Source organism: Alligator mississippiensis, chromosome 4 (genome assembly GCF_030867095.1).
Source record: "Alligator mississippiensis isolate rAllMis1 chromosome 4, rAllMis1, whole genome shotgun sequence".
Classification (NCBI taxonomy): domain Eukaryota; kingdom Metazoa; phylum Chordata; order Crocodylia; family Alligatoridae; genus Alligator; species Alligator mississippiensis.
This window is the reverse complement of record NC_081827.1, coordinates 237,981,644-237,996,374: the sequence shown is the minus strand read 5'-3', so window position 1 is coordinate 237,996,374 and position 14,731 is coordinate 237,981,644. Positions and strand designations below refer to the sequence as shown.

At 46.9% G+C, this 14,731-nt stretch overlaps 1 protein-coding gene across 1 annotated transcript in view; it reads right to left on the bottom strand.

Annotated features, from left to right (window-relative positions):
- Nucleotides 1-9,075: 9,075 nt before the first annotated feature.
- ZRANB3 (zinc finger RANBP2-type containing 3) overlaps nucleotides 9,076-14,731 on the bottom strand; it is an 86,834-nt gene continuing 81,178 nt past the window's right edge. Inside the window, exons 20-21 of the mRNA XM_014599616.3 lie at nucleotides 14,534-14,665; nucleotides 9,076-10,223 (exon numbers count right to left, since the gene is read on the bottom strand). Of these exons, the coding sequence (XP_014455102.2) occupies nucleotides 10,125-10,223; nucleotides 14,534-14,665 (231 nt within the window). The 3' untranslated portion in view covers nucleotides 9,076-10,124. The remainder of the gene's footprint in view (nucleotides 10,224-14,533; nucleotides 14,666-14,731) is intronic.

The following is a 14,731-nucleotide window of genomic DNA, read 5'->3' as shown; positions in this document are numbered from 1 at the left end:
GTCCTTGGAGACAACAATCCTTTACAATTGGCTAGGAACAGGATAACATTTTCAAAATGTTATAGTAATATTTAAACCAGACATGTCTGGTACAGCGATTGAATGGGGAGCTGATGTTCTCATTTCAATAATGGCATGTGTTCCATAATAGATGGTGTTACCCAGTACAATACATATCGTTTAGATTCCAAACATACTGCATTTACTTGCATACCACATGTCCTCTCTGCTAAATTAGCTCTCCAAAATTGGGGTGAGTGGTAAGCAGAGAAGTGCTCCCCCTTCTTCCCCCTCCCACAAATTGAAGCATGGAGATGCTGTAAAATGGCTTCTGCTTCTTTTCCTTCTCTCTCTCTTCTGGAAGGAGGGGCAGAGCCTAGTCTTTAGTAGCAGCTACAGTTTTTAACCTTTTCCTAGCTGAATTGGAACTCTTCCCTCCCTTTCCTTTTCCAGGCAAAAGCAGTCAATTCAGCTGTGAAAAGGCTCAAACAGTTGCTCTTGCCTGCATTAGAAAGGGCAGGTGAGTGAGCTAAAGATTAGGCTCTGTCCCTGCTCCAAGTAGCCATGATACTGGATTTTTTTTCATTCTGCCTTCCTGAAAATAATGTGCATCATTTTTGACTGGGGGGGTGGGGAAGCATATCGTATGCAGAAAATGCAGCTTGGAGATGGGGGAAGATGATGTATTCTTAACAGGAGGGCTATCTCGACTTGGAACACCCCTCTTGTTCTATAACATGCTCTTTATGCTGCTCAGAGGATGATTCTTTAGCTTAGCCACGCTTGTTCTAGGTGCCTCAAAGTTGTTTTTCACCTTACAGCAGAATGGGTAAGGCTAATGATAGGGACCTAGTTAGGGAACTTTTGGAGGGGTTGGACATGTTTAAATCAGTAGGTCCAGATGCTCTTCAGCCGAGGGTGCTGAGGGAATTGGCGGGGGTCATCGGGGCCCCTGACATGGCTCTGAGCGCTCGTGGGGCACTGGCCAGCTACCAGAGGATTGGAAAAGAGCCAATGTGGTCCCCATTTACAAGAAAGGGAGAAAGGAGGACCCCAGCAGTTATAGGCCAGTCAGTCTTACCTTGGTCCTTTGGAAGACCTTTGAGAACATTATCAAGGAGCACAGCTGCAAGGGCCCAGCAGGGGAGGTCATGCTCAGGGGGAACCAACATGGGTTCACTGAGGGCAGATCCTTCCTGACCAACCTGGTTTCCTTTTATGATCAGGTTACAAAGTCCCTGGACGAGGGTGTCAGGGTGGATGTCGTCTGCCTGGACTTTAAGAAGGCCTTTGACATGGTTTCCCACCACATTCTCTTAAAAAAATTGGTGACTGCAGCATTGATGCCTACAAGGTCAGATGGGTGGCAGTTTGGCTAGATGCACCCAGAGTGATGTTGGGTGGGTTGTTTTTGACCTGGGGGAATGTGGGCAGTGGAGTCCCCCAGGGCTCGGCCCTGGGACCTGTACTGTTCAACATCTTTATCAGTGACCTGGAGGTGGGCTTGGAAAGCACACTGTTCAAATTCACTGATGACGCCAAGTTGTGGGGTGAGGTGGGCACCCTGGAGGGGAGGGACAGAATCCAACCAGATCTAGACAGGTTACAGAGGTGGGCGGATGATAATAGGATGGAATTCAATGCAGACAAGTGCAAGGTGCTGCAGCTAGGGAGAAGGAACCAGCAGCATACCTATAGGCTAGGGAACACCGTTCTTGTCAATACGGTGGCAGAAAGGGATCTTGGAGTCATTGCTGACTCCAGGATGAGCATGATCCGCCAATGTGAGGAAGTGGTCAGTAAGGCTAACCACACCTTGTCATGCATCCACGGATGCATCACAAGCAGGTCCAGGGAGGTGATTCTTTCCCTCTATGTGACATGGGTCCAGGCCACAGTTGGAGTACTGTGTCCAGTTCTGGGCGCCACACTTCAAGAGGGATGTGGCTAGGATTGAGAGGGTCCAGAGGAGGGCCACTCGCATGGTCAAGGGGCCAGTGGGGCAAGCCCTATGAAGAGAGGCTACGGGACCTGAGCCTGTTCAGCCTCCACAAGAGAAGGCTGAGAGGGGATGTGGTGGCCGTTTACAAACTAACCAGGGGGGACCAGCAGGAATTAGGGGAAGCTCTGCTCCCCTGGACACCACCCACAGGCCTAGGCATAATGGCCACAAATTGTTAGAGAAGGTTCAGGCTGGACAGCAGGAGATGTTACTTTACAGTTAGGGCTGCCAGGCTCTGGAATGGCTCCCAAGGGAGGTGGTGCTCTTCAAGAGGAGGCTGGACAGATGTTTGGCTGGGGGTGATACGACCCTGGCACCTGTTCCAGCCTGGGGCGGGGGGTCGGACCTGATGATGTGTTTAGGTCCCGTCTGACCGTAAGTACTATGATACTATGATAATGTAGACATGCCTACACTAGGTATCACTCAGCTTGGTGCCAACAGAAAATAATTTGTTAAACTACACCGGGAAAGGTTTCCAAAACCAAAGCATTTCTTGTTGATAAATCTTTAGTAAGGCCCAGCATAGCAACTCTTCTTGGTTTAAGGTTCTCTTTCTACAGTAGTATATTTATAGACATCTTCTACACGTGCATTTTAATCCACTTCAGCAGTTTTCTTTGTTATCATGCTGCCTGTATTACCATAATCTTTTAAAAGAAAAAAAGCTTTTGTTAGAATCTGATTGTTACCTCAGTGCGTGCATTTTTTCCTCCTGACTTAATTCTTTAGCTGTAAATGGTTCATTACTATTTTGGAATGGCACCAGTAATCACAGGCAACCAACTTATCACTAACGTACGTGTGTGTGTGTGTGTGTGTGTGTGTGTGTGTGTGTGTGTGTGTGTGTGTGTGTGTGTGTGTGTGTGTGTGTGTGTGTGTGTGGGGTGGGGGAGAGGGGGAAGCTTGAAAAACAAGCCACTAAAGAGCCTGAGCCTGAAATGCTTTGTTTTTTATGGCAAGGTTTTAAAAATTAGTCTGAACATACTTTTCAGCTGGTGTCTGTAATTCCTGCTATTTCCTAATGACTTCTTAGTAGAGGAATCATATTTGCAGTGAATGCTGTTGAAAGCAGCTCTATCTTATTCTCCATCCTGAGCACTTTACTTACATTTAGCTTGGCTGTCTAATCAGGGGTTTGTTCTTACTGAATTGGCTCTGATTAATTTTCTCCCTCCACCCCTCCGCCTTCATCTCACAGTGCTGTTTCCCGTCCTTTTTCTTAGTACTGTGTGCTAGCAGTTGTCCCTCAGTGTCCCTTACCTGAGCCGTTGTGAAGACTTTCGTGCTGTCGCTAATGTTGCACATGCATCGCAGAAGGCAGCTTTGGGCTGCACCTACTGCTGGCTGTTGCCTGTAGCAACGGCTCTCTAATGACTGGAACCAAAACTTACTGTCTCTTCGCAAGAAAGTCACAAAGCCAAAGAGCTACGAGTTGCAGCTCAGAAAAGGCTAAGCTCCTTCCTTTCCTTTCCTGTACTGGATCAGCTGTTTAAAGTTATCAGACATTTAAATGTCTTCCCCTGCCTCGGTATTTTTTAGTGTGAATATAGTGATGGCCTATTTCTTGTCAGTAAGGTCTTATGCTCTCCCCTAACACATGGTAAAGCACTTGTAAGAAGTAGTCTAAATTATTTAGAGACTTTGAGTACACTGGTAGCTTTCTGACTTTTCTTCTGACTGATGTCTCTTCCAGTTTCTGTTGCTGGTGAGCAAGCGAGATGGGCTCCAGCGGCTTCTGTGTCGGTTTTGACAGTTCCTTCATTTGATCGTGGATGCTTTTCCATCTGTGGCTGTGAAATGGAGTAGGTGAAGATGGTATTTTTCAGAACTAGTCAGTTCAGCTAAATAATCTAAAGAGTTTTATACAGCGGTGTTTCTCTTTCAATTAAGGCCTCAGGAGCCCTTCCCTAGTGATACTTAAAATGAAGCTCACTTCTGTGGACCATTACATGATCTTGTCTTCATGAAAGCTACTCTTTCCACAAGGTATTTCAGGATCTTCAAAACTCCACAGAACGATGATCCTGGCCGGAGTTATATTAAGAGATGGAGACGGGCTGCCAAACAAAGACAAGTTGACTGGTGGCTGTATGGACCCTCAACAGCAGCAGCTCTTCCCCGTATTGCAGCACTTAGAATTAAATAACCCACCTGCAGGCTTGCCAAAGAAAAGCTGATTTAGCCTCTTAGAAAATTAAGCCTTTCCAGATTTTATGTTTCCATCTTGAGTTTTAAAATATATGCAAAGTTGTTCAACTGAAAACCAAACTCTCCAGAACATCTCCTTGAGATCTGATTGCTGGAAGTTAAGGGTTAAATCTCCGGATCAGCTTGACATGCAGCACTATAGTCTAAATATTCCTGCTAGGCAAGTAGAGAAAGGAGAATGAAAACCATGTGGTCACCTTAGCCATCTGTTGTTCCCAGTGCTGTCCAGTCCATTTATCCTGTGTATGAGAAATACGGATGAGAAGAGATCCACCTTTGCCTACCTTGGTTCTGCTGTTATGGGGAATGTGTCGATTCCAAACAGTGTGATTGCTACATTTCCCAACATTTACTATCCCTTATGCACAGCTTAACCTGACGGAAAACTGTATGGGCTTATCTGAGCTTGCGCTCACTTCAGTTATTTGTATATGTTAGTGTAATAGTTCGTTATCAGGCGACTGTAAGCAGCAAGTCTGATCTTTTGTAAGAGGACTCTAACTTTGACCTCATTCTCTGGGTATGATAAGTGTCCTAGGATTCCTCCATCTTGAAAGGCTGGTATTAATATGATTCTGGGGGGCAGACAATAAAAAGGAAGAGATTAGGGAGGGTATTTCATGTTTTCATCAGCAAAGCAGCACTCAGTTCTGTCTTCAATGATGACAATGGCATCTCTGGCTTGAAATGTTTCCAGGCATTAGAAATCCTTGGAGATCAGTCAGGCTCATGAGAGCAGAAGACTTAATTGTCACTTTCTACTTATAGGTTTTTTTGTGGCATTCAGGGATGACCCTGACTCTTGCAACTTTTCTGCTCTGCAGGGGCAGCTCTAGCAGGCTGCTGCATAAAAAGAAACTTAACTCTTAGCTGAACTGTGCACACCTTCCCCTGCCCCAGGACTTCCACCCCTTCCCACGCTGCAGTCCCGCAGCTCTCAACTCCCCTCCCCCCCCAACTCAGCGCATTGGTCCTGGTAGGTTGATGGCCCAATTTGCCTCTTCCCCACCCCCTGTATTACCATAGGAAAGGAAGGAGTAATGCTACTGTCTCAGCATCAACCAGCAAAGATTACAGGCCATCTTTCTGTGAGTGCAGTTACAGATGTTTTGAACAATGCAAAATTCAGTCCAGTGGATTTGATGTGTTTGTAGTTCCTTTCCACATAAAAAAAGAATTCGGTTTAAATTACCCTGGGTCGTCAGATACTCCAGCCAGGTTTCCTTTTATATGAAAATCTGGTGACTGCCTTAAACCCTCTGATTCAGTGCTAGTCTGAGCTGACAGTGTCCTAAACACTATAAACTATTGTAGTTATTGCACGGAAATGTTTACCCATCCCCTGCAATATTTCAGCTGCTCTTATATACTCCCTGTGAGACTGATTGCTACTCATAAGCCTGTCAGCTTAAGACCTTTACAGTTTAGAGAAAACAGCCATTCAATTTATAAGTCAGGATTAAAGTGGATATTAAAAAAAACAAGTGGCTGAAGAGCTAGGTGGGATTTTCTTCCACAGCTTTCAATAAGACAATATTGCCTGTAAGCTCAGTTTGGAAAATGTATAACTTAATTCTATGACAGGCACAAAAGTAGGGATTTTTGTTCCTTACCTCAATAGTTTGCCCCATATTTCAATCTGGGATAGAGTTTAATCATGTATAGCTTGTGCTGTGAGTCCAAAAGGAGGCTCTACAAATTTTGGCACTGTCTAGACAGTAGCTTTTCTGTCCTTTTTGTTCTGTTCCCAAGGCATGGGCAGATGAAAGGACAGTCACAACATACAGACAGGTGGATGTTAGACCATAGTTGGCACATTCAAGCTTCCTTCAAACTAGCTTTTATGCGTGCTGGGAATATCCTCGTGCATCTTCATGCTTGAACAAACACCTTTACCCTACCTTTCTTTCCTTATCACTCATTAATATCACTCCGCATTTAAGTAATGTGAACCAGAGTTGGCCAGAAGCGGGGTTCACATCCGTGGTACAAGTCACCTCCATGATGCTTTCTGCAGGTCACAGCAGGCCAGAGTCCACGAGCCCACTAGGGCTGTACGAAGCTCCAGTAGCCGATTCAATTTGGAGATTTGGCCTGATTCAGCAATCAAATCTCCAAATCCGAATCAAATCGAGAGACCCGTTAAAAGGTCCAAATCAATTCCGAAGCCTCCGAATCAATTTGGAGAGATTCGGCCATAGACTATACAGGCAGCAGTCCTCGAGGGCACTGGACACAGCTGCCTCTAGCAGGTAAGTCTATTGTGGGTGGAGGGGGGAGGGAAGGAGTGTGGGGGGGAGGTGCAGATCAACGCCCCCACTGTGAGGGAGGGATTGGGGCAGGGACAAGCTGCTCAATGGGCAGGGAGATGTGGGACTTGGGGAGGGGGGGCTCCTGCCACTGCAAGCTGCCACACACCACCAGTCCGGGAGCTGCTCTTCCGATGGCTCCCCCGGTGGTTCTTGCTGCCAGTCTGGGAGGGCATGGGAGTGGGCATATAAGCCCCTGCATCTACACACAACAGGTTGAGCTGGGCTGTGCTCCGGAGGCTAGCCCCAGCCACCACCTCTGGGCTGCGCTCTGTGGGGCAGGTGGAGCCAGGGCTGTGCTCCAGGTGCCTACCTCCAGCTGCAGCCTGGAGCACAGCCCTGGCTCTGCCGAGCCTGCAGAGTGCAGTGGAGCAGGGGCTATGGGTGGGCTGCAGCCACCCTGAAATTCCCCACAGCTCCTGCCCCGTGCCCTGCCGCTACTTACCTAGTCAGGGCAGAGTAGGACAAAGCTGTGGCTTGTCTGGGAGGCATGGGGAGGCTGGAGCAGCTTCTCCTGCTGTGCTCCACTTGTCTGAGGTTGCACAGTGGCACTGTCCTGCACCTCCCCACCCCGGATGGGCAAGTGGTAGGACATAGCCCTGCTCCCAGCGCCTTCTGCCACCCAGCCGGGCTGGGCTGCCTGACCCAGCCCAGCTCGTGCAGATCCGGAGGCACATGCCCACTCCCATGCCCTCCTGGACTGGCGGTGAGAGCTGCTGGAGAAGCCACCGAAAGAGCAGCTCCTGGACCAGAGGTGTGCGGTGGTGTGCAGTGGCGGGAGCCCCCCTCCCCGAGTCCTGTGCTCCCCCACAGCTGTGTAGCTTTTCCCAACCCCAGTCCCTCTCTTGCTGTGGGAGCATTGTTCTGCACCCCCCACGCCTCTTCCCTCCCCACTCCACCCACCACAGCAGACTTACCAGCTGAAGGCAGCTGTGTCCAGCATTGTGGAGGACTGCTGCCTGTGTAGTCTATGGCCGAATCTTCTAATTTGTGCTGAATCGAATCAGGACAGTGATTCGAATCACTGAATCGAATCACTGTCCCTCCGAATCAGCCAAACCCAAATCTGAACCAAATACTTACTGCTTCACACAGACCTAGTGCCCATTACAGCTATATTCCATCAACACATGGCTTAGCTCAATGGGCTGTTTCAGCAGTAGTTTTTGAACCCTCACTGTATTTAACATGCAACCTTTAGAGTTGCACCAACACATCAGTCCCTATTGGATCAGCACCAATAAAAGGAAAATTGACATTATCAGCAATCGGCTTTTTTTTGGCTGACGTGGCGGATAATGTTGCTGATAAATGCCATGTACATGCACCACAGTTGCAGCAGACACGTGGCCAGGAGTGAAGCCCAGCAGCTTGGAGAGCACCATCTGGCTGGTAAGTCTGTTGGGGGGAAGGAGTTTGGGGGGTGCAGATCGAGGCCCTCTCAGTGAGGGAAGGAGTGGTGCTGAGGCTGGTGTAGGGGCAGGTGCTGCACAGCTGGGGCATGGCACGGGGGGCAGGATGTGGGATGGAGCCATGGCTTGTTTGGGGAGTGGAAGGGGGCAGCACCTGCAGCTCCGTGCACTCCTGGGGGAAGGCATAGAAGGCATATGCCATCTGGATCTGTGCATGGGGCAAGGGTGGGCTGCCTCAGTGGGCTGGAGATAAGAGGCTGCGCTGGGCTCTTCCATTTTTGATATCAGCTGAAAAAAGTAGAAAGAAGTGATAAACCCTGTCAGAAACAAAGATACTGTCATCCTAACTGATAAATCACAGATCCCCCAGGAAACTGTTCTCTTGCTATTTAAAATCAATTTGCATATTGGATAAAAATGGTAATGTTCAAGGAGCGTATATCTGTTGCCGTCATCATAGCAGAGAGCAGAAGGGAGGATGTCATGGTGGGTGTCTGCTACAGGCTACCAAACCAAGAGGAGTTTGGAGATTAGGAGGAACTTTCTGACTACAAGGATAGGCATGCATTGGAACAGGCTACCCAGAAATATTATGCAATCTTCGTCTTGCTAAGTTTTCAAGAGGTTAGGTAGACACTTGGCTGGGATGGTTCAGTCAGGGATGAATACCGCATGGAACAGGAGGCTGGTTCAGTTGGCTTTGTGAGGTCGCTTCTAACCCTACTTTCCTATGATCCAACGATCCTATTCTGCTATGCAGACCATGGAAAAGAGCTGTGGTCTTCTGTTTTGGAAAATGGAGTATGAATGCATTTAGTTTATGAAATACCTTGAAAGTAAATAAAGACACAATTTACTAGAAGCAACCCACTGATGGGCGTTGGAATGGTCTTAATGGGAATCTTAGTATTTGCACAGATATCACCTTCAGCAAGACAGTGAACAATGGATGCTACAGAATCTCATGGAACAGTTTTAAGTAAAGCTGTGCTGACTAAAAATATGTTTTACTGATCTTCCAGTGTCAGTCCCAATATTAGCAACTGTCATGCCATAAATTCACAGGACTAGCAGGTGAGGCAGGTTTCACAGATTCACACAGTATGCTATACATTTATTCAGTAAGTGACACTCAGATGGGTCAATTCAGCTAATTTTTATTTACTAGCAAAACAGCTCCTGTATTTGCCACATTATATTTTACAAAAAATTGAGGCTAGCATTGCTCATCTTAGAACTTTTGTTTAATCACAGATAGTCTTTTTGTAAGATCCTTCATACTGGAAACTGCACAGGACCACTAATAGTTTCCATTTGAGAATCCAATATCTCCTTATATGTTTAGGTAATACAACCATAAGTTTACTTATACCTACATGTGAACCGTTTGAAAAAAACCCACTATTTCCATTTTGTGTAGTTTAAGAAGATAAAATGGCATGAAATTGAAGCAGCATGGGTTTTTAGCCACCCTCAATTTCATCTACCTTAGATTTCCATATTCTTTGTAGTTCAAAAAGAACTTTAGAGGAGCTCCAAAGCTGGCACCTGAAGTAGGAAGTTGATTTGCAATGGCTTTAGTGAGGAGCCAAAACTTATTATGTACTTCATCTTATTTTCAAAATCCTTACTGTAAAAAGAATAACTTTATTTAGCAACGGAGTCCAAAGCAGACATCGCAAGATATATATAAATGTAATGTCTGAACCAATGTTGATGAATTATGATGCTTTAAGCAAAGACATTTCCTTGATTATAAGATGTTACCCTCCACCCATTTAAGCCAAAACAATGCAAGGCTGACGATAATTACAGCAGTTTTATCTATTTGAAGAGACTTTTCAAAAATTAACAGCACAATAAAAAATACAAAACATATAAAATATGTCTATACTGAAATGGCATAAAGATTTGATGAAACAACAAAACCCAGGACCAGGCTTGGACTTTACCAGTGCATCTTTACCTCTTGACATAATGAGATAATTTATGACAGTAAATTAACACCAGACATGGTCCTACGACCTCTGAAGTACTGATACAGTTATGGAAATCGATACAGTTATGGAAATCAACAAATTCTTCCTCAACCTTTGGTTTTGATTGTAAGATTTAGAATTTTATACCAATGTCCAACTGAAACTATACATATGTATAACTTTAATTCTTATACTTAAGCATATTTATACTTCACATCTTTACAAAAAATTTTGTGATGTCACTTCCATACTTTGAAGCTAACGAATGTCTCTTTATCTGGCTTCTTTCCTTGGCTTGTTTTGCAGTTCTCTGAAAAGGGGAAAAAAAAAAAAGTCTGTACTCGATACTTCAACTCACTTAGCAACAGCATTCCACATTTGAGTTGATCTAAATCAGTTAAAGGCCTCAAGTTTGACCAAATAGTGTTAAAACCACTTATGACACTATTTAATAACATTTCAAAGTTCTGAACTAATCTTGAGTAGGCACGCTCATCCTTTGAGCTACTTAGCACATCAAAAAACCAACACCACTCTTTTTTTTTTTTTTAAATTAAGAGATGAGAACCAAAGTAGTGTCACACTGGGTCAGATCAATGGTCCCTCTAGCCCAGTATCTGGTCTCTGGCGGTGGCAGCAGTAGATACGTTAGAGATGCGCATGTGAATAGGATACGGAGCTCTACAGAGATCTATCCCGTCAGACCCTCCCTTTCATCTACCATCATTAGTTTAGGGATGTCAGAGGATGCATCCCTGAAAGTTCTGTTTAATGGCTAATAATTACTATCATTCATGAATACGTCTATTCCTTCTTCAAACCTGGCTATTCTGTCTGCTTCTACAACCGCCTGTGGTAACAAGTCATCACCAAGTCATAGTACCTTACAGAGTTTGTGCCCTGGGGCACCAGAATGAAGGCAGAAGGGCTCGAGTCTCCGGCTCTGTGGGACAGGGCAGCAGCAGGATGATGCTGGGAAAGGACGTGTCACTGCCAAGAACCAAGTTATCTCGTCCCTGGCCCAGCAAACGCTGCAATTTTGGATGGCAAGGATCCAAAGCTCCTAATTTAGCAGCTTCAGGGCCAGGGAGTCTTAACTTGGCTCTTGGTGGCAACCTTGTCAGAGGCTTGAGCTCCTTTGCCTCCGTTCCAGCCACCCCTTTACTGGGCAGCCAGGGCTCACATGCCACACACAGTGGCTGCCCGCAGCACACATGCCACCCCTGTTCTACTGTATTGCAGTGTCTGGCTTAGAATTAAAAAGAAAAAAGTAAAATTAAAAGGATTGCTTGTGAACATCTTAAAGAAGTGTGGAAAGCCACTGCTGTGCACTCGAGCTACATGAGGGGTGCCCTGCTGTGTCTGGGGGCACCTGGCACAGATGGTTTGGCAAGGGGAAGTGATGGGTCTGGTCTCATTTTGGGCTCTCTGGACTTGGAGCTTGCTGTGAGCATGCAGGTCCTGGTCTGGGGCTGCCAGGCTGGGGTTTGCACTGCACCTGTTGATCTGCTCAGCTGCTCCACAGGGTACTCGGCTCAGCTGGAGGGGCCAGGTGGAAACAGCCGTACGCTGCTGGGCCAGAAGTGGCAGGTGCAGGACACAACTGCACCAGTTGGCTGGGTCCAGGCAGAGCTGCAACTACCAAGTTCTTCACCCTGGGCAACATCCCTCTGTGCCCTGTCGGCAGGGGAGAGAGGGGTGCGGCAGGGTGCCAAACACCAGTGAACAGGGATAGGGACGGGGTAGTCAGGAAGAAAAAGAAACCAGCTGCTGCTGCTGTATTTGTGTCCTGCACCCAGCTCCTCCAGTCCAGCAGTGCAGAACTGTTTCCACCCAGCCCCTCCAGCAGAGCGGGGTTCACCATGGATCAGCTTAGAAGGTCAACAGGAACAGTGAAACCCCACCTCTGTCTTCTCCACCCCTCTTTGCTTGCAGCCCTGCACTGGGCCCACTCCCACCCCTACCCCAGCCCTGTCCCCATAACTCCTAGAAGACTGTGGGCATGCGACTTGTGGCAGGCATACCACAGGTTAGTCACACCAGTAGTACACACACTTGAAGTTCCCGCAACTTATAAGTTTCCTTGTGGTTTTATAGAATACTTAAGGTTAGCACTTTGTTAACCAGAAATAGCTGTTCAGATGTGATAGACAAAGAACAAGAGTTCAGAAAACACCATCTCATTTTGCTTTTCAGTTTCTAGCAAGCCCTTTGCTTTCTGTTCAGGGACCACCGCAGGGAGTTTCTGTGCTTTTCTGGTGGTGTGCATGCTTGTACCCCTGGCTATCTGCTGGGAGAAGGCAGCACACTGCTCATCTTGGTTTGGGAATGACTACATGGAAAAGGATGCAGGAACAAATACCCTGAACATAAGAATATCCTGCTAGCTGGCCCCAGGAGCCTGAAGTGCCTGCCTGTTTCTCTAGGCTTTCCAGCACAAGCCTGAATTTTTTTTAAAGAGATCCCTAATGCCATTTGGCGCTTCACTCTGAGAACTAGGAATCACTGCGGTCATAACAAAGAATTTCGCACTATTCCCAGTGTCTTAAGTACTCCTACATGCTTACATGGGGGAACCAGTACTTCTGTGCTTCTTGTGGGGACACAGACTGCTTGCACTGCTCCTTGCACTTTAATATGGAGCCACCCTTTTGAGAGGGTTGTGCGAGGAAAGAGGCCAATTCCTTTCTTGCACACTCTTTGGCCCCTACCTTCAGCAGAGCAAAGATCTGTGGCCTGAAAGCCTGACAGGAACTGTTACCATTACCTATCTGGCTAAAACAAGATTTTATTGAAGCAACAGGCGTTTTTGCTTGCCTGTATACGCTGCAATGCTCCTGGGTATGAACATAAACTGCACCCGACTGCAGGGCTTGGTGGCAATGTGGTGGGGCTACTCATGGGGGGCAGCTCCTATGAAATACCGCAATGTTGCAACATCCAAAGTAAGGTGAGTATAGGGCACCTCAATACCCTAGCTCCACTGCCTTGTGGGTACTCCTTGGTTGAAGAAAGGCTAAGGGACATCACCCTGACAGAAACGTGCTCTTGCTGAGGGGTCAGGTAGTCAGCAGCAGATCTAATCTGTTGCTGTCTGGCAAAAGCTACAACCATCGAGGCAATGAACGGGTGGACTTGGTCTGGCCTTTGGACTTTTTCTCAGTGGCCTAAAAGACGGATGGTAGGTCTCAAATGTCCAGCACACCTACAGCCTAGGGAATGACCTGCTGGGTGGCACAGAGGTGGAAAGGGATCTTGGAGTCCTAGTGGACTCCAAGTTGAACATGAGCCGGCAGTGTGACGAAGCCATCAGAAAAGCCAATGGCACTTTATCGTGCATCAGCAGATGCATGACAAATAGGTCCAGGGAGGTGATACTTCCCCTCTATAGGGCGTTGGTCAGACCGCAGTTGGAGTACTGCGTGCAAGTCTGGGCGCCACACTTCAAGAAGGATGCGGATAACCTGGAGAGGGTACAGCGAAGGGCAACTCATATGGTCAAGGGCCTGCAGACCAAGCCCTACGAGGAGAGACTAGAGAAACTGGACCTTTTCAGCCTCCGCAAGAGAAGGTTGAGAGGCGACCTTGTGGCTGCCTATAAGTTCATCACGGGGGCACAGAAGGGAATTGGTGAGGATTTATTCACCAAGGCGCCCCCGGGGGTTACAAGAAACAATGGCCACAAGCTAGCAGAGAGCAGATTTAGACTGGACATTAGGAAGAACTTCTTCACAGTTCGAGTGGCCAAGGTCTGGAACGGGCTCCCAAGGGAGGTGGTGCTCTCCCCTACCCTAGGGGTCTTCAAGAGGAGGTTAGACGAGTATCTAGCTGGGGTCATCTAGACCCAGCACTCTTTCCTGCTTATGCAGGGGGCCGGACTTGATGATCTATTGAGGTCCCTTCCGACCCTAACATCTATGAATCTATGAATCTAAGACAGCCTCCACTCCTCCATACCCTTGCCTAGGGGTATGTGCTGAAGGTCTTGGTGTGATGGTCACATAGATCTCTTACATACACACCCATGACCCCGAGGACTGATGGCTGCCAAGACATGTTGCAAACATTTGTCCATTTTAGTTCAGGGAAAAATCCTTAGGACTGGAAGACAAAGCAGAAAGGGTGTAAAACCACTAATTTTCCCATCATTTCCTTTCTAACCATCACTTTCTTATGAACAGGACACTTGCATTTGTCCTTTTAGGAACCAGAACCTCTGGAACTCGCAAGGATGTGCTTCAGAGCAAAAGCTCCTATAGCACTAGGTTTCTTCATGCTCCTTCTCCAGCGTAGCCATGGGAGTTGTTTCTCTGTATGCAGAGTGAGACCCTTGCATGAAAGTAGTTCAAAGCTTTATGTAATGGCAAAGTAAGAGTCAGTGGTTTGCAGCAGCAAGGCAAAATTCACTCTGAGGTTACTAAGAAGTTGCCCCTAGAGCTTCCTGGACATGGTTCAGTGCCTTCAGATTTCTAGGAGGATGGAAGTTGGCCCTAAAACCTCCAATTCCACATTCTGGCAAGTAACCCATTCATATGCAAGAGGAGAAGACGCACAGCATAAAACCTTTCTTGTAAATTTTCTATGAACAGTGTGGGATGATATGTTCCAATTTATACTCACCTCCTTGTGACACACTGTGCATAGAGTCTGAAGGTTTTCCAGAGAACACTGTCCTCCTCCACTGTAAACTGGTTTGATATGATCCACCTGCCAGAACTGGCCTTCTGTCGGGTTGGTTATAATTTCATTTAGCTACAATAAACAAAAGACAATGTCAGGATTTGTAAATGGACCACTCTGAGCTGATCAAAATGCAAC